General features: G+C 37.9%; 1 protein-coding gene across 5 annotated transcripts in view; it reads left to right on the top strand.

The window, feature by feature from the left end:
• Positions 1-2,528: 2,528 nt before the first annotated feature.
• Positions 2,529-20,673, top strand: part of LOC127416043 (ralBP1-associated Eps domain-containing protein 1-like) — a 32,531-nt gene continuing 14,386 nt past the window's right edge. For 3 of the 5 annotated variants that reach the window (XM_051655148.1, XM_051655146.1, XM_051655145.1), the window contains exons 1-6: positions 2,529-3,197; positions 9,904-10,027; positions 16,586-16,779; positions 17,415-17,571; positions 18,144-18,265; positions 19,199-19,364. In XM_051655148.1, the coding sequence (XP_051511108.1) occupies positions 3,045-3,197; positions 9,904-10,027; positions 16,586-16,779; positions 17,415-17,571; positions 18,144-18,265; positions 19,199-19,364 (916 nt within the window). In that variant the 5' untranslated portion in view covers positions 2,529-3,044. The remainder of the gene's footprint in view (positions 3,198-9,903; positions 10,028-16,585; positions 16,780-17,414; positions 17,572-18,143; positions 18,266-19,198; positions 19,365-20,673) is intronic. The other 2 variants (XM_051655147.1, XM_051655144.1) reach the window with 1 other exon arrangement.

Below are 20,673 nucleotides of genomic sequence, written 5' to 3'. Positions count from 1 at the left end.
TATTTTAATAGATAGTTCTAATGTGTGTTTTGTTTGACAACTATAGGGAACTTTAATATTATTTTATTTCTCATATGACACTCAAAGAGTTGTATAAATAAAATGCTTAATTAATTAAGAGTTTAATCTAAAGATATACACTGGCGGCCAAAAGTTTAGAATAATGAACAGATTTTGCTCTTATGGAAAGAAATTGGTACTTTTATTCACCAAAGTTGCATTCACTGATCACAATGTATAGTCTGGACATTAATAACGTGAAAAATTACTTTTACAATTTGAAAAAAAATTTCAGAACTACTTTAACTACTTTTAAGAGTTCAAAATCCTCCCTGTGCAGCAATGACAGCTTTGCAGATCCTTGACATTCTAGCTGTCAGTTTGTTCAGATAAGTGTGGGGTGACATTTCACCTCACACTTCCTGTAGCACTTGACATAGATGTGGCTGTCTTGTCGGGCACTTCTCAAGCACCTTAAAGTCTAGCTGATCCTACACAAGCTCAGTGGGGTTAAGATCCATAACACTCTTTGCCAATTATCTGTTGTCCAATGTCTGTGTTTCTTTGCCCACTCTTTTTGTTTTTCTGTTTCAAAAGTAACTTTTTCTTTGCAATTCTTCCCATAAGGCCTGCCCCCCTGAGTCTTCTCTTTACTGTTGTACATGAAACTGGTGTTGAGTGGGTAGATTTCAATGAAGCTGTCAACTGAGGACATTTGAGGCATCTATTTCTAAAACTAGAGACTCTGATGTACTTATCCTCTTGTTTAGTTGTATATCTGGCCTTCCACATCTCTTTCTGTAGTTGTTTGAGCCAGTTGTCCTTTGTCTTTGAAGACTGTAGTTTACACCTTTGTATGAAATTATCCATTTACTGGCAATTTCAAGTATTGTATAGCCTTCATTCCTCAAACAATGATTGACTGACAAGTTTCTAGAGAAAGCTGTTTTTTTTTTTTTTTTTTTTACCATTTTTGACCTAATATTGACCTTAAGATACGCCAGTCTATTGCATACTGTGGAAACTCACACACAAACACAAAGACAATATTAAGCTTCATGTAACAAACCAAATAGCTTTCAGCAGTGTTTGATATAATGGCAAGTGATTTTCTAGTACCAAATTAGCAATTTAGCATGATTACTCAAGGATAATGTGTTGGAGTGATGGCTGCTGGAAATGGGGCCTGTCTAGATTTTATAAAAAATGACTTTTTTCAAATAGTGATGATGCTGTTTTTTACATCAGTAATGTCCTGACTATACTTTGTGATCAGTTGAATGCCACTTTGGTGAATTAAAGTACCAGTTTCCTTCCGAAACAGCAAAGGTTGTACATTATTCCAAACTTTTGGCCGCCAGTGTATATTTGCTTTTTTTACTTCTAGCTATACATTATGTCAGTTATGTTTGCCAAAAAAGGCATTGTATTAAACATAAAGTACAGATCAGATAATAATATGTACAGTTTAGGCTATACATACTTTTTATTGCATCCCTTTAATCTGTTTGTACTCATTTTTAAAGGTTTTGGAATGTTGCACTTGATATAATATAATCAAGAAATATATTACTTTAATCAAACTGTTTTATAAATATGCAATTGGCTATATGAAGCTTGTCACTTTAACATAAAAAGACAATATATAGAATACTCCCTCAAGAAATGATTAATTGAATTGCTAATGAGAAAATAAAGCAATGCAAGACTTTCACATTTTTAGCTTCCAGACAGCTTTCAAGACCCAATGCCACAAGAACATATGAAAGAATTTGCAGTCACATTCATAATTTTACTAATATTTCCATAGAAAATAAATTTACATAAATTGCTATTCCTTTATGATATGCCATGTTTTCAGTGCCTTTAGTTGTTTGTTTGTTTTTTCTCTCTAAAAGGTTAACATACGCTTTAATGTCATTTACAAAATGTGAAACATTTATTTTACAGAAAGCCCATTTTTTTCTATGGTGTATATGTTTTTTTGCACAGTGTAATTAACAACTGTACAACAGTAGGCTATATAATTCATTACATTTCAAAATGTAATCTTCAAATAAAATAACACAACAATACACCGGTGGTTCTCAACCAGGGGGCCGGGACACACTAGGAGGCCTCAGCACGCTTCCAAGGGGGCCTCAAGATTAATTGAAAATAAGAAATATTAAAATAATTAAAATAATCCTCCTTAATTAAAATGCTAAAAAAATATTTATGATGTATGCCTACAAATTATAAACAGACACTTTCTGAGACTTCTAGAATCAAAAATTATCCATGATTAATTATTTTAATCAGACACGTATAGATTCGGGCGAGGGGGCTTTAAAATATTGTCTTGGAGTCAAAAAGGTTGAGAACCACTGAAATAAACCTTCTCAAAATATAAAATCTCAATTTTCTCTCCATATAAGTTTTCAAATCTAAATACAATGACAAAACAATTTAAAAATTGTTTCTTTCAGCTTTTTTATTTTGCTTTTAATAATGCAAAAAATGCCAGGGTATGCACAGTAAAACATTAAATTACATATTATATTACACATTTTATATGATAAACAGCTCTGACGTGCTGACGACACATCTATGACGCCACACTCCATCCGGGTCCTCCGTGCCTGGGCCATGACGTCACGGGGTCCAGGAATGGCGGCGCTGTCTGCAGAGGGAAGCAGCCCGAAGAACCCGAAACTTTATTCGTAATATCACTCAGCGGCTACGCGAACTCCACCACTCCATCGGCGGCCAAAACCGCCGCTTTTAAAGCCAGAGCAACGGCGGAACTCAGTCTCGACGCTGTTACTACTGAATTACGACGTCCCGGTCTATATTAGTTTGCTTGACTTTGCGAGGGCCGAAAGACAAGAGCAAAGACAGCCAGTAACGGTACATAAAACAGCCACAACCGCCCCAAACTGCCCTCTTTTGAGTCTGTCCCTTTCATTGAAGGTGTTTTTGAAGTTTCTTGTCTTGCACATACGCTGAAAGGCACGACACTGGCCCAATAAGGTGAAGTCACCAGCTGCGGGTTTGATGCCACGATGGAGAGTTTAACGCTGAGCGATGTCGAGCAGAAATATTACTCGGAACTCTTCCTCTCCTGTGATGTGGACAACGCCAAGAAAGTGGCTTCCAATGGCAAAGTTCTGGACCTGTTCCGGTCGGCCCAGCTCTCGAATGAGCTGGTCCATCAGGTATGCAGCTGATTCATATATGTCTATTAGTCAGCAGATCTGTGTTGTTGTGTTTTAGAATTGGGAATGATGGCTGTAGTCGGACGTTTCAGATAAGTCAGGAGCTAAAACAGTTGCCAAAACAGCTTTTAAGGACAGACTAATGAATGAATCTCATTGTTGCTGAGTTGCACAGATAGAGGGTAATGCATCTTTAGGGTTAAACGTTGTTTCCTGTTTTGCAAGCCTGTGCATTTTTCAGTTTTGCCTGCTTCATCTTAAATATCAGCATGTGTAGTTATTTTCTTCTTTTGCAAGGAGATTCATGCATGGTTGATGGCTCTTGAAATGTCATAAAAATGGTGATAATATCAACACTTAAAAGTATTTACTGATGCTCTTCTAGCCTCGTAAGAATGCTTTCAAGCATCATCATGCAAAGCATAAAATGAATTCATCCCTGGAGCTACTAGCTAATATTTATCCAGATGTGGTGATGTGACCCTTTTAGTGAGAAGACAAAACAATCTGTTGATCACCTGCATATTAATAATATCACAGCTACAATGCCTTGCTTTATATAATATTTAGACAAGTATGTTTCTTTAATACTTATACAGTGCTGTGAAAAAGGGTTTGCCCCCTTCCTGATTTCTTATATTTTTGTGTATTTTTTATACTAAATTGTTTTAGACCTTCAGACAAGATATAACATAAAACAAAGATAACCTGAGTAAACACACAAAACACAGTTTTCAAATATATATATATATATATTTTTTTTTTATTGAAGCAAAAAAGTTATCCAACACCTATATCACCCATGTGAAAAACGAACTGCCTGCTTAAACTTAATAGCTGGTTGTGCCACCTTTAGCAGCAACAACTGCAAACAGATGCTTCCATTATCTGGAGATCAGTCTTTCACAATGCTGTGGTGGAATTTTGGCCCACTCTTCTTTTCAGAACTGCTTTAGTTCAGCCACATTGGAGGGTTTTCGAGCATGAACTGCCTGTTTAATATCCTGCCACAGCATCTCAATCAGGTCCAAGTCAAGACTTTGACTAGGCCACTCCAAAACTTGAATTTACCTTCTTTTGAGCATTCAGAGGTGGACTTACTCCTATGCTTTGGATCATTGTCTTGCTGCATAATCTAGTTGCGTTTGAGCTTCAACTCACGGACTTATGACCGAACGTTCTCCTTTAGGATTTTCTGGTAGAGAGCAGAATTCATGTTCCCTCAATTATTGCAAGTCGCCCTGGCTCTGTAGCATCCCCACACCATCACACTACCACCACCATGCTTGACCGTAGGTATGATGTTCTTTTTATGGAATTCTGTGTTTGATATACAGCAGATGTAATGGGACCCCTGTCTTCCAAACAGTTACACTTTCACAACAGTTTGACTCATCAGTTGACAGAACATTCTCCCAAAAGGTTTAAGGATCATCAAGGTGTGTTTTTGGCAAAATTCAGGCAAGCCTTAAATGTTCTTCTGGGTTAGCAGTGGTTTTCGCCTCGCCCCTCTTCCATGGATGGCTTTTTTTTTTTTCAGTGTCTTTCTGGTAGTGGAGTCATAAACAGTGACCTTTATTGATGCAAGAGAGGCCTGCAGTTCCTTCGATGTTGTCCTTGGCTTTTTTTGGGACTTTCTGGATGAGTCGTCGCTGTGCTCTTGGAGGAATTTTGGAAGGTTGACCACTTCTGGGAAGGTACACTGTGCCAAGTTTTCTCCTTTTGGAGATAATGGCTTTCACTGTGGTTCTTTGGAGTCCCAGAGCCTTTGAAATAGCTTTGTAACCCTTCCCAGACTGACGTATTTCAATCACCTTTTTCCTCATCATTCTGGAATTTCTTTCGACCTTGGCATAGTGTGCTACTGTGTGAGACCTTTTAGCCAACTTCATAAAAAAGTGAAGAAAAGAAAAAAAAAAGTATTATTTAGGTGTTGATTTGATTGAACAGGGCTGGCAGTAATCCAGCCTGGGTGTGTCTAGTCCAGCTGAACCCCATTATGATTGCAGTTTCATAGATTTGGGGATTTAGTAACTAAATACTTTTTCACACAGGCCCATTTGGTATTGGATTCTTTTTTGCTTCAATAACATTATCATTTAAAAACTGTATTTTGTGTTTACTCAGATTGATGTTCAATTTAGTTTGAATTTTTGAAACTATTTAGTGTGAGATATACACAAAAACAGAAGAAATCTGGATTTTTTTGCTTTTTCACAGCAATGTAAGAGCACATTCTGCTCTGACAGTTTGCAACCATCTTTTGCCTAGAGACCCATTCTTGGTTGCTGTTTTTTCAAGTGCCTTAGAGTGGTTTTCTTCACAGTGTGCTGATACTGCTTGTAAAAACACTCATCAAAGTGCGGTTTGCAGGGGATCTTTCTCACACCAGTGCTGAGAAATATTGTTAGAAAATAACTATTACTAGAGTATTGTTAGGGCTTTAAAGTTTCTAAATTATGGGTGGTTTCACAAATAGTAAGTTTTAAGTGAACCAAACCCAGTTCGGTTAAAGTAAACCAGAAAGGGAACCAACCGCAAATGACCTCAGTGTTTTTGGTGTTCACAATGTAGGTGGGCTTAAAAGAGTCCTCTTCACATGAATGTGGTCTCAGACCCCTTGTTGTTCACACCACAGCTCCTTAAGAACTCAGACCCCAATGCAGCTAGGGCTGTCACGATAATGAAATTTGGCTGACAATAATTTTTCATAAATAATTGTGATTATTATGATAAGCAATTGTCATACAAATTGTCATACTACTTAAAGTTCACGTATGTTTATTACAGATAGGTCTACACTTTAAGAAGTAATTTATTGATGTTTAACTTGGAAATCATTAAATAAAATGGGGCTATATGATTACTTTTAAGGCTTTCAAAAATATTGAATTTTTCTTTAAAATTATTGCACAGGGATAGAATTACAAAAAAAGTTATATTTTATACAACACCGCCAATTATATTACATTACGCAACAGTAATATTGTATACTGTATTTCTGTCCTAAATTCTTCACTCTCTCACGTAAGTCTTTCCGATAAAATCTACAAGCCCTTATTTTACATGAAGGAAAACATTTGAAATTCTATGTGCATTTGAAAATATGTTTCTTTATCTATCATCTTGAGAGTAATGGAGCAAGCAAGCGTCTCCTCCTGCCTGTCATTTACATTGTGTATGAGCCAAGATCGTTTGCCATTGCGCAAATAAAATTCAAATGAAACTATAAAAAATCCTCGCTTGTTTTTTTGTGGGAGTTTGCCGCGAACCTCCGTAGACAGTATGCCCATCAGAGCACTTTAAAGCGGTTCATCTTAACGTGCTGCTCTGCTCTTAATGCGGCCGGTCCGTTAATTTTAGGTGCTCAAATAATACAACAAGAACGGAATATGAGACACAAAAACACGTCATGGTAATAATGAGATATCTTTATTCGCTTAAAATTCCCATATGTGGACAGTAAATTGTGACTGGAATATGAAGTATGTAATGCTTGACATCATGGGGAAAATCAAAAGCAATCAGCCAAGACCTCAGAAAAAAATTGTGGACCTCCACAAGTCTGGTTCATCCTTGGGAGCAATTCCAAATGCCTGAAGGTACCACGTTCATCTGTACAAACAATATTACGCAAGTATAAACACCATGGGACCACGCAGCCATCATACTGCTCAGGAAGGCGATGCATTCTGTCACCTAGAGATGAATGTAGTTTGGTGCGAAAAGTGTAAATCAATCCCAGAACAACAGCAAAGGACCTTGTGAAGATGCTGGAGGAAACGGGTATGCAAGTATCTAAATCCACAGTAAAACGAGTCCTATATCGACATAACCTGAAAGGCTGCTCAGCAAGGAAGAAGCCACTGCTCAAAAACCACCATAAAAAAGCCAGACTACAGTTTGCAAGTGCACATGGGGACAAAGATCTTACTTTTTGGAGAAATGTCCTCTGGTCTAATGAAACAAAAATTGAACTGTTTGGCCATAATGACCATTGTTGTGTTTTGAGGAAAAAGGGTGAGGCTTGCAAGCCGGAGAACACCATCCCAGCCGTGAAGCATGGGGGTGGCAACATCATGTTGTGGGGGTGCTTTGCTGCAGGAAGGACTGGTGCACTTCGCAAAATAGATGGCATCATGAGGAAGGAAAATTATGTGGATATATTGAAGCAACATCTCAAGACATCAGCCAGGATGCTAAAGCTCGGTCACAAATGGGTCTTCCAGATGGACAATGACCCCAAGCATACCTCCAAAGTTGTGGCAAAATAGCTTAAGGACAACAAAGTCAAGGTATTGGAGTGGCCATCACAAAGCCCTGACCTCAGTCCGATAGAAAATTTGTGGCCAGAACTGAAAAAGTGTGTGCGAGCAAGGAGGCCTACAAACCTGACTCAGTTACACCAGTTCTGTCTGGAGGAATGGGCCAAAATTCCAGCAACTTATTGTGAGAAGCTTGTGGAAGGCTACCCAAAATGTTTGACCCAAGTTAAACAATATAAAGGCAATGCTACCAAATATTAACAAAGTGTATGTAAAATTCTGACCCACTGGGAATGTGATGAAAGTAATAAAAGCTGAAATAAATAATTCTGACATTTCACATTCTTAGAATAAAGTAGTGATCCTAACTGACATAAGACAGGGAATGTTTTCTACAATTAAATGTCAGGAATTGTGAAAAAATGAGTTTAAATATATTTGGCTAAGGTGTTTGTAAACTTCTGACTTCAACTGTATGTCATAAAATGCAAAGCGAACTGGTACCTCTTCGCTTTCACATCGGACCACAAAAGGACCCACAAACAAACCGCACTCAGACCACCTCCTGAGGTATGGTTTGCTTTTGGGTCTTTTAGGGGGTCTGAGACCACTTGGGTTGTTCACATATACACGTATCACACATACCGCTCTGAGAGTGCTTGGAGTGTTCAAACGAACTAGGTGTGAAAACGCCCTTAAAGTCTAAATGAGTCACTTGTCCTAGATCTGTTGCAAAAGTTTCTTGAGAAGGTGTAGGTTATCACTGATTTGTCAGTAAAGAGTGTAGGCCTGTCTTCTTTTGGGTAAATATGACTGAGCAATATATTTGAGTCAAAATAAAAAAAAAAGAAAATTCTCTCATCATTTACTCGCCCTCATGCCATCCCAGATGTTTATGACTTTCTTTCTTCTGCTGAACACAAACAAAGAATATTTAATCTCCGTATGCCCTCACAATGCAAGTGAATGGTGACCAAAAGATCCAAAAGCACGTAAAGGCAGCATACAAGTAATCCGTAAGACTCCATTGCTTAAATTTATATCTTCAAAAGCAATATGATAGATGTGAGTGAGAAACAGATCATTATTTAAGTCTTTTTTACTTTAAATTCTCCTCCCTGCCCAGTAGGTGGTGATATGCTTGAAGAATGTGAATCGCCAAAAACAAAGAAGAAGAATGTGAATGTGAAAGTGGAGATTGATAGTAAAAAAGGACTTAAATAGTGATCTGTTTCTCACCCACACTTATAATATTGCTCCTGAAGATATAGATTTAACCACTGGAGACACACAGATTACTTTTATGTGCCATTTATGTGATTTTGGAGCCTCAAAATTCCACTCGCAATTCACTTGTATTATATGGACCTACAGAACTGAAATATTTCTCTAAATATCTTTATCTTAAATTTCAGTTTATGTTCAGCAGAAGAAAGTCGTACACATCTGGGATGACATGAGGGTGAGTAAATGATGAGAGCATTTTCATTTTTGGGTGAACTATCCCTTTAAGGTAATTTACCTTAGCCATTTGATCTCTATTTGTGTAAGAAAAATAATATCAACATGTTCTTTCTGACATGTTGACATGAATTTGAAAAGTTACTGCTCTACTAATGAATTAGTGATGTTACATTCATTTTATATCTGTACAGTTTAGAGTGCTATTTGGCAATATGTGTGATTATCAGAATTAGTTGAAAAATGTGCCTCTTTGGCCAGTTAATAGAAGTGGAAGCTTCCCCTTCTGTCACGCCCAAAATCTACCATTTGTCAATGGATTATAAACATTTTCATAATGTTTAATTTTTCCCAGAACAATCATAATGTTCATAAACCACTAGAAAACGTAACAAATCCTTTATTTAAAATAATGAATTTTGAGTAAATATATACGTATATTGTGTAAACAAGAGGTAATTTAATGTCAGCATTATTACATTTCATTTGCATTAAATTATATTAATATGTATACTGTACATCTGCATTATTTCGGCCATCGCACACCCTGTTCTCTAGATATCAGCATCAGCCAATGAAAACCCCCTTTTTGGTTGGGTGTTTTTTTCCTTTACTTAATTAAATTGTTTTCCAAAATATGCAGTACTATAGAGGGTTTTTAAAAGTTTCTGGTGGAGGAAAACTCCGTTCCATAGTGGATGGGAGGCGTAAACGTTGAAAAATCAATGCGTTTCAACCTGGAAACGTATTGGTGTGGACTAATGGCCTTACATTGAACCCCAGTATCTGTGATGAAGAGCAATTATGCAGCTTTTCCCCGGCTGTGCATTTATTATTCATAGTTGTCAGTTATTTAGCCTATATTGGTTTGACATGCAAAACTTCACAAAGACTGATTTATATTAATCTCTGATCATGTTATTGTATGTTTACTGTGGTCTTGTGTATAGTAATTGAGGGGTCTTTGTCCGTTGTTTTAGATCACTGAACTCTGCGGTGCCACACGTCTCGGTCATTTCGGTCGGAGTCAGTTCTACATTGCACTAAAGCTCATTGCACTGGCCCAGTCTGGACTGCCTCTGCGCTTGGAGAGCCTGAACAGTGGTGAGTAGCAACAAACCTTTTTAACCCCTGTTAGAGATCCAAGCTGTTTCTGCATGTACACTAAATGCAAAATATCATAATGCTCTGTTCCTCACTCACTTGTGAAGCTGTCACATCCATGCAATTTTGCAGACTCTCATTTTGTAAATAAATCCATTGAGACACTTGCTGCTATTACATAAGAAGAATTAGAGTATAATCTTAGTGCCTCTTCACTGAAAAGAGCTGGATGTGTATATTCCAAACACAAGGGCCTTTTTTAATGCTGGTATTTGTGTTGGGGTGTAACGCAAGTCCTACATTGCTAGGATGTGCGTTGAAATATTCTTCTTAATCTTTTGAGATAAAAGAGATTGTTGTATAATGCAAACATACTGTAACTTTCAGAATTCAAAACTTCTTCCACAGTCCAAAAAAACATTTGTTGAAACTAAGATGCACGTTCACGTCAGCAACACATAATCTGGTTTAAGAGACTTGGTCTGCCCAGTCACGGTGAGGTAGTAATGAGAGAACCTGATAGGTGCTATTATTTTGAAACACCAGGAGAAATAACTGTATAAGAGTAAAATCAGAGAAAGTTCAGTAAACCTTGAGCTGTTTCTGGTTGTGTGTAGCATCTGCTGCTTTGCATATCCTTCCAAAGGATCCCAGGATTAAAAACGAGCAACTTTTTCAGCCAGGTCTCCTAAGCAACCAAATTGGCCCGGTTGGTAGGGAGGGAAGAGTCACGTGGGGTAACCTCCTCATGGTCGCATAATGTGTGGTTCTCGCTCTCGGTGGGGCGCATGGTGAGTTGTGCGTGGATGCTGCGGAGAATAGCATGAAGCCTCCACACACACTACGTCTCCATGGTAACGCGCTCAACAAGCCATGTGATAAGATGTGCGGATTGACGATCTCAGACATGGAGGCAACTGAGATTCGTCCTCCGCCACCCGGATTGAGGCGAGTCACTACGCCACCATGAGGACTTAGAGCGCATTTTAGAGGTTTATTTTTATCAAGATTCCTGATTATTTCAGTCTGCTCTTAACAATCTGAGTGACACATTCAGCATAGATTGTTTTGTGAATCTGTCAATGTAATACAGGCTTTGCAAAGAGGCTTTTCTTGAATGACAGGGCCGTTAAAGCTATATTAGAGTTGACTGCAAACCCGTAGCTCACGAGTAAAAGTGCAGCACAGCGCTGAATTTCGTTTCATATTGGAAGAGGGCATTAACAAAGGAAGCTTTAGGCACAGCATAAAATTATCGATTATGAAATTTGGCTGAAGATTAATTGTTAAATTAGGAAGGACATTTCTAAATTCTTAAAAATACTTAAAATATGTCTCTCTTTTTTTGTCAACTTTACAGTTTTGGTCAATTTTACATTTACACTGAACTCATGTACTTTATATTATATTTTTTAATATATATTATATAAAAAGTCAATATAATTTTATATACATTTTATTTATATTAGATTTAATTATACTATGCAATAGTAAAATATTTCTTTACTAATTTCTTCACTTTCACATGTTATTTTAATGCTCTTTGATTAAACCCATAAGCCCTTATTTCTCATGAAGCGAAACCTGTGAGATTTCTTTTCATTATTTTATCACTCCACAGAAATAGAGTAAGCGTGCATCTCCTCTGTTTCACTGCATATCATTAACACTGCATGTATGAACCAGGAACATTTGCCATTACACAGTCTTTTAAAAGTGAAGCCGGAGTGCTTTGCGTTCACTATCAAAGTTTATACTTTCGGGAGTTTGGTGCGAGCCTCTGCTGACAGCGTGAAGAGCTTCAAGCGCTCTTCCGGACAGGAGCTGGTTGGCGTCTGTGGTGTGGCTCAGTGATGCTCGGACTCAGTGTTCGAATGAAACACAGCATTTGCACAGTATATTTTCTTAAAATTCCCTTATTAGGGCATTAAAATGTGATTGGAATTTGAATGCCCAATAAACGCTTTAATCTCAAATAACTGCGGTTAGATCAAATAACCATGATTAGATGGTTATTTAATAATCGCGACAGGCCTAGGTCAGAGAGAAGGTAGAAAATGGTAATAAAAAATTTAATATGTCTGTTTTTGGCACAAGAAAACCCTTTACTAACATTAAGAGGATCTCAGGGAAACATAAATAATAAAATGTATGAAATGACTCCTTTAAAGTTATTATTATTGATCACTCCCTCTTATGCCTGTGAAACATTTGCACCTGTTAGGCATATGCTAATGTCTTAATGTATTTTTGTTTATTGCATGTCATGCTTACTCTATCTCTTTCTCTCACTATATCTGTCTGTCTGTCTGTCTGTCCTATATGGTATATACAGTTGTAGTCAGAAGTTTACATACAATTTAGCCAAATACATTTCAACTCAGTTTTTCACAATTCCTGACATTTAATCGTAGAAAACATTCCCTATCTTAGGTCAGTTAGGATCACTACTTTGTTTTAAGATTGGGAAATGTCAGAATAATAGTAGAGAGAATTATTTATTTCAGCTTTTATTTCTTTCATCACATTCCCAGTGGGTCAGAAGTTTACATACACTTTGTTAGTATTTGGTAGCATTGCCTTTAAATTGTTTAATTTGGGTCAAACATTTTGGGTAGACTTCCACAAGCTTCTCAAAATAAGTTGCTGGAATTTTGGCCCATTCATCCAGACAGAACTGGTGTAACTGAGTCAGGTTTGTAGGCCTCCTTGCTCGCACACACTTTTTCAGTTCTGGCCACAAATTTTCTGTCGGATTGAGGTCAGGGCTTTGTGATGGCCACTCCAATACCTTGACTTTGTTGTCCTTAAGCCATTTTGCCACAACTTTGGAAGTATGCTTGGGGTCATTATCTATTTGGAAGACCCATTTGCAACCGAGCTTTAACTTCCTGGCTGATGTCTTGAGATGTTGCTTCTATATATCCACATCATTTTCCTTCCTCATGATGCCATCTATATTGGGAAGTGCACCAGTCCCTCCTGCAGCAAAGCACCCCCACAACATAGTGCTGCCACCCTCATGCTTCACGGTTGAGATGGTGTTCTTCGGCTTGCAAACCTCACCCTTTTTCCTCCATACATAACGATGGTCATTATGGCCAAATATTTGTTTCATCAGACCAGACGACATTTCTCAAAATGTAAGATATTTGTCCCCATGTGCACTTGCAAACTGTAGTCTGGCTTTTTTATGGTGGTTTTGGAGCAGTGGCTTCTTCCTTGCTGAGCAGCCTTTCAGGTTATGTCGATATAGGACTCGTTTTACTGTGGATATAGATACTTGTCTACCTGTTTCCTCCAGCATCTTTACAAGGTCCTTTGCTGTTGTTCTGGGATTGATTTGCACTTTTCGCACCAAACTAAATTCCTCTCTAGGAGACAGAATGCTTCTCCTTCATGAGCAGTATGATGGCTGCGTGGTCCCATGGTGTTTATACTTGCATACTATTGTTTGTGCAGATGAGCGTGGTACCTTCAGGCATTTGGAAATTGCTCCCAATGATGAACCAGACTTGTGGAGGTCCATAATTTTTTTTTAAATCAGTCTTGGCTGATTTCTTTTGATTTTCCCATGATGTCAAGCAAAGAGGCACTGAGTTTGGAGGTAGGCCTTAAAATACATCCACAGGTAAACCTCCAGTTGACTCCAATTAGACAATTAACCTAATAGGCTAATTGCCTAAGGGCTTGACATGATTTTCTGGAATTTTCCAAGCTGCTTAAAGGCACAGTTAACTTAGTGTATGTAAACTTCTGACCCACTGGAATTGTGATATAGTCAATTAAAAGTGAAACAATCTGTCTGTAAACAATTGTTGGAAAAATTATTTGTGTCATGCACAAAGTAGATGTCCTAAACAACTTGCCAAAACTGTAGTTTGCTAATATGAAATCTGTGGAGTGGTTAAAAATGAGTTTTAATGACTTCAACCTAAGTGTATGTAAACTTCTGACTTCAAATGTCTGTTTGTCTGTCTGTCTATCAGTCTAGACCAGAGGTGCCCAAACTGGGGCCCGCGGGCCAAAGTTGGCCCGTGATGACCTATGATTTGGCCCGACTTGCCATAGATGACAAGAGGAAAAAAATAAAATAAAAAAATATGGCATTGATGCAGCTCTTTTTTTTTTTAATTAATATTTTTGTTTTAGAATTTTTGTTTTATTTTTGCATTACAAAAACTATAGCTTATTTGAAAAGTAGAGAACGTAATTGATTTAATTTTTTAAAAATGTGGATGTGTACTTCAATGACATTTAAATAAGTGCTGTTGGAAAGTTTGCTCCATTGGCCATCCCAGGTGCCACAAATCTTCACTATGATTGGCCAGCCCCAAAGTCGGAGGTGGGCAATCAATACCGCCAGACAGAACCTAGTTGGTTTAAAACAGAGCGGGATCTGAAGCAGTGTCAAGAAATGACAGGTAATTAGGTGAACATGCGGAACAGTGCATACAGTCATCCGAAATGAAATGTGGCTTGAACGTGCACTATACGTTGTGCAGCATTTCATATCTTCGTGAAAGCGACCACTAAAGCACACCCGTGAAGCGGACTTGATAAAGTCAGGTGAGGGAGCATTCCAGTATAAACAACAGTTCCATTCACTCCAAACACCGCATAACATTACGACAAGCACTATAATTGAACAGACCAGTACTCTCAAAAATCCCTTTTCTGCCCCGCCAGCTAGACAAAATGGTAATGCAGTAAACTAATTCTTCATATTTCATTTCATCTTCTTCGGACTAAAACCCGCTTTGGGGTGTGTGTAACATCTGTGTGCATCATACTGTAATTCGTTTGTCAAACATGAGGATATCTCATTTACTTGCAACTATCTGCCTAAAAACAGATAGCTGCAAGTTTTTTAATAACCATAAGATACAATGCCATATTTCGGCAGGTTCTTAATCATAATCATATTTTGGAGTCAACGAAATTAATAGGCCTCTCAATTTTTTAATTTGCAAAAATGTGCTTCGTAGCTTTTGTTTCCTTTCATAATGTAATGCATTCGGCCTTAATCCATCGCCTCTTAAGAAAAGAAGCAAAAGTAAAAAAAAATTTTTTTTTTTTTTGTATATCAGCAGGAAAACAATTTTAATGTAAAATAAATATAGGTAGGCTAAATGCATTAACTACATGAAAACATTTTACAGCATTGTTTATTTAAATAATCCTATTATATTTGGCAGTCCCAATAAATGGTAATACTGATTGAAATCCAGGCCAATGTGTAGCCTAGGTCTATGATAAGAAATATCTTTAATATCTGTCACAAAACAAAACAATATCCTACTTGATAGTATTACGTCATGCCATTGTATCTTCATCTCTCCAAAACTCCACAAAACTGCACAGAACTACTGTTTAATGTGAGATGCGCTGTTCTTAAAGAGACAGTAACCATGTCTTAAGAGACGCTTACATTTAGTCGTTTAGCAGACATTTTAACCAAAGTGACTCACAGATGAGAAAGAGACACAACATACATAAACATTATATTGAAATCAATTATGTGCATTGTACAAGTATAGGACACTTGATTTATTTTAATTTTAGAGTTCTATGTGTTTTGCAGTATTAATATTTAATTTTAAAATAATACAGTTTGAAATATGCAACATTTACTTTTGGCCCACTGCCCTCAATCAAGTTTGATTTTTGGCCCTTCATAGGAAAAAGTTTGTTCACCTCTGATCTAGACATATGTAAAGACATATGTCTATCTGTCTGTCATCTATATGTAAAGACATACTGTATATGTAGACATAAATACAGGATAGATAGAGAGATCAGTGCAGTGAAAAAGTATTTGTACCTTCCTGATTTCTTCTATTTTAGTATTTTTCATACTAAATTGTTAATTGTAATCTCTTCGAACGAGATATAGCATAAAACGAAGGCAACCAGAGTAAACACAAAACACAGTTTTCAAATATATATATTTTTTTATTGAAGCAAAAAAGTTATCCAACACCTATATCACCCATGTGAAAAACTAACTGCCCACTTAAACTGCCACCTTTAGCAGCAACAACTGTAAACAAACGCTTCCATTATCTGGAGATCAGTCTTTCACAATGCTGTGGTGGAATTTTGGCCCACTCTTCTTTTCAGAACTGCTTTAGTTCAGCCACATTGGAGGGTTTTTGAGCATGAACTGCCCGTTTAATGTCCTGCCACAGAATCTCAGTCGGGTCCAAGTCAGGACTTTGACTAGGCCACACCAAAACTTTAATTTAGCTTCTTTTGAGCATTCAGAGGTGGACTTACTCCTTGCTTTGCTTTGGATCATTTTCATGCTGCATAATCCAGTTGCGCTTGAGCTTCAACTCACGGACTGATGACCAGACTTTCTCAATAAATAACCATATCATTTAAAAACTGTATTTTTGGTTTATTCTGTTTGCCTTTGTTTTATGTTAGATTTTCCTTGAATTTTTGAAACAATTTAGAATAAAAATATATACACAAAAACATAAGATGATGGGGGGGGGATACTTTTCCACAGCACTGTATGTGTGGAAGTCTAACATGGAGCTGTGTTTACAGTCAGGGATCTGCCCCTCCCTCGTTTTGTGATGAGCAAGAATGAGCAGGAAGCGAGGCATGCAGTCATGTTCGCAGATGCAGAGAACCAGGGGCCCTACTCTGGCGTCATCCCCAGACCTCCAGGCAGAGTGCAAACCAAAAAAGTGTCAGCCCATGAGATGATTCAGCCCTGTGTGGCCACCGTCGACCCCCAGGTACTCTGTCAGTAAATATACCACTTAATGTCATTGGAATGGTCTCAACAACCTGATAGTATTTGTATATGTTATTACACACTTTCTCATATGGAATAAATTAATCATGGCTGACTTCGAATAGCACATTTCTATGCTGACATTGGTGACTGGTAACTTTTGCTTTAGTCTATGCCACTAGGTATCAGTATAAGTCGAAGATGACTGTCATATCGTAAAACATAAAAGGTTACTGAGTGCACCTTTGAGAAGTGTTTGGACAATTATTGGTCCTAGAAATGATACACTTGCATACAATTGTTCTGCAATTTTTTTAGAAGTTTAAATTTAGTTCTTTTTTACCTTTTTAACTGTTATGATCCCATCACCTCTCTGTGCATGGTGTGGTATAGTTGTTAAAGATCTGAGCTGAGAACTAAAGGTTGTGGGTTTGAATACTGCAAAGGGGAGATCCATGAACTCTTTGTGACCTGTAGCAGAACACTTACCCCTAGGTTACTCCATTGCCTTGTTTTGGAACTGGTAAATGACTGCTTGCTCACTTTACATCTCTGCTGTTTTGAGGCCATCTGTTTGGCTGGAAGTCCATGGAGTTACAAAGTATTGTAATTAATTGTGTTAATCTCTGGCTCCAGCCGGACACCACGTCTCCAGTCGTGTCCCCACACCAGTCCCCTCCCACCTCGCCCCATTCCTGGAGAAAGCACAAACGGCAGGCCAGCGGTGGAAACGTGGACAGACAGCACTCAGTGCCAGGAGTTGTTTGGCCACCTTTTAGAGAAGCACAGCCAGGTGCTCAATGTCTAACACTCTGATTTTATTTCAGTTAACCCTTTATTATTACATTTATTAATATTAATGATTTTCAAAAAACCTCATAGAGTTGGAAACCCTAATGTGAACCTATTGATCTGTTATTTATTTGGAGTTAGTTTGAAATGAAAGGTCACACGGCATACTGGATTCTAACTGAGGATATTTAAATCAAGTAAAAAAATATCTAATATGATTGCACAGCATTCTGTGGTCAAATATTTTTGTATTATGAGTGCTGTTTAATTTACTTTTGTCCCTGGAAACTGATACTACCAAACTGTACTAGTTTCTCTTTCTTCTTATGTAATAAAATAATTTAAACTCAAATCAATATGTATTGTCTGTTAATTGATTTACTAGGTAAGTAACTGCATAATAAGCAGAATAATGTACAGTCATCCATTACTGCATTAGACCTGTCCACTCAAGGTTTATTTAGCTATAATGACTGGCTAACGACATTATTCCTTACTTTTAGTTTGTCCTATCCAATTTAATACCCCCTTATCTCTTTGTCTGTCTTCCCTTTTTTCTCTGTCTGATCTCAGGACCAGTAACAGGTGATGGGATGTGGTCCGCCCAATCGCCCCCTCCTGTACAGGAAAGTTGGGTCAGCTTTACAGACACGCCCCCCTCCAGCACACTTCCAATGCATCCCTCCTCAGCTCAGGTAATGCAGAAAGGGCCTACATGTCTCCATATGCTCCCTGATAGTCTGTCACCACTAGGCGGCTGTTACTGAGGCTTTTGTGGTAGAACAGATGTTTGCTTTTGTGTCGCGGCTGCACAAAAGCAGACTTTATCCAATATTTGCCAAAGCCCAATGTACGGAAATATGATACATGTCCTCAGAATTACCAGTCATACAAGGAATTTGAATAAAGCGTAGCTGAATAATTATCTATGCTGTTAAAACTGCTTGAAATGTTAAACAACCCTTGCGAAGTTGCAATTGCCTTTAAATTTATCTTTGAATTTACCTCTATTTGTTTCATAAATCGCCTTTTTTTTTTTTTTTGCCATTTAAAATGCTTGCTTGTCACCTTTTATACAGGCATAATGTTATATTTTGAAATTATTTAATTTTTTGCCAATATGACAGTTAGGTATATCAAAAGTACAAATGCTTTGGTACCAACTATAAACCACAATTTTAAAAAAAGTAACAGTACCAGTCTTTTAACAGTATTGGTAGTTCTGATTCCATTCAGTACCTGTTTAAATAATGTTATTATTTGTTTTATCGTTTCTAGCTTTTTTCATTGTCCTTTCTTATTATTTCTGGATTATTTGCCATAAAAAGCTTCAAGGAGTATTTACTTAATTGAGAAATACTTGTAGTTTAATGTGTAAATATATATTAATATTTGTTTTTAATTAAAAGTAGTGTTCATTTACGTATTTGTTTGTACTGTAGTATTGAAATTGGTATCGAGAATTTTGCAGGTATTGATATTGGCTTTTGGTACCATGACAACTCTAATCTCAGTAGAAGTAGATACTTAAAACTTTTAACACATAATCTGGACAATATTTTATTTAATAGCTGAACTGTTCTTGAGCTAATTTCTATTTTCTCCTCTTCTTCTGCCATGGATACCAGCCGGAGAGCACAACAGTACGAACGGTGCCGTCTGCAATGACCACAAATGAAATCCAAAGACAGACCAGCGGTTATGATGACCCCTGGAAGATCACAGATGAGCAAAGACAGTATTACATAAACCAGTTTAAGACCATTCAGGCTGATCTCACTGGTTTTATCCCTGGTCAGTGAGTTCATGTTTTTACAGTGCATTCAGAAATTATTCAGACCCCTTCATTTTTTTCACATTTTGTTATGTTGCAGCCTTATGTTTAAATTATTAATTTTTTAAACATCAATCTACACTCCATACCCCATAGTGACAAAGCAAAAACCAGATTTTTGGTAACTTTGCAAATTTATTAAAAAGAAAAAAAGCAGAAAGATCACATTAACATACGTATTCAGACCCTTTGCTATGACACTTGAAAGTTAGCTCAGGTGCATCCCATTTCTCTGGATCATCTTTGAGAAGTTTCTACACTTTGATTGGGGTGGGTCTGTGGCAAATTTAATTGATTGGAAATGATTTGGAAAGCACACACCTGTCTATATGAGGGGTCACAGCTGAAAATGCATATCAGAGAAAAAAACCAAGCCATGAGCTCAAAGGAACTGCCTGCAGAGCTCAGAGACAGGATTGTGTCGAGGTACAGATCTGGGGGAGGCTACATAAATATTTCAGCTGCATTGAAGGTTCCCAAGAGGACAGTGGCCTCCATAATTCTTAAATGGAAGAAGTTTGGAACAACCAGGACACTTCCAAGAGCTGCCCACCCAGCCAAACTGATCAATCGTGGGAGAAGGGCCTTGGTAAGAGAGGTGACCAAGAACCCGATGGTCACTCTGGTTGAGCTCCAGAGATCATGTGTGGAGATGGGAGAAACTTGCAGAAGGACAACCATCACTGCAACACTCCACCGATCTGGGCTTTATGGCAGAGTGCCCAGACGGAAGCCTCGCCTCAGTGCAAGATACATGAGATCCCACTTGGAATTTGCAACAAAGCACCTAAAAGACTCTCAGACTGAGAAACAAGATTCTCTGGTCTGATGAAATGAAGACTGAACTGATTGGCCTCAATTCCAAGCGTCATGTCTGGTGGAAATCGGGCACCTGCGCAATACCATCCCAACAGTGAAGCATGGTGGTGTTAGCATCATGCTGTGGGGTGTTTTTCAGCGGCAGGGACTGGGGAACTGGTCAGGATTGAAGGAAAGCTGAATGCAGCAAAATACAGAGATTTCCTTAATGAAAACCTGGTCCAGAGCGCTCAGGACCTCAGACTGGGCTGAAGGTTCACCTTCCAACAGGACAATGACCCTAAGCACACAGCCAAGACAACGCAAGAGTGGCTTTGGGACAACTCTGTGAATTACCTTGAGTGGCCCAGCCAGAGCCCGGACTTGAACCCAATCAAACATCTCTGGAGAGACCTGAAAAAGGCTGTCCACCGTTGGTCCCCATCCAACCTGAAAGAGCTTGAGAGGATC

Source organism: Myxocyprinus asiaticus, chromosome 25, assembly GCF_019703515.2.
Source record: "Myxocyprinus asiaticus isolate MX2 ecotype Aquarium Trade chromosome 25, UBuf_Myxa_2, whole genome shotgun sequence".
NCBI classification, from domain to species: Eukaryota; Metazoa; Chordata; class Actinopteri; order Cypriniformes; family Catostomidae; genus Myxocyprinus; species Myxocyprinus asiaticus.
The sequence above is the reverse complement of the archived record's forward strand: the minus strand, read 5'-3'. Positions and strand labels throughout refer to the sequence as shown.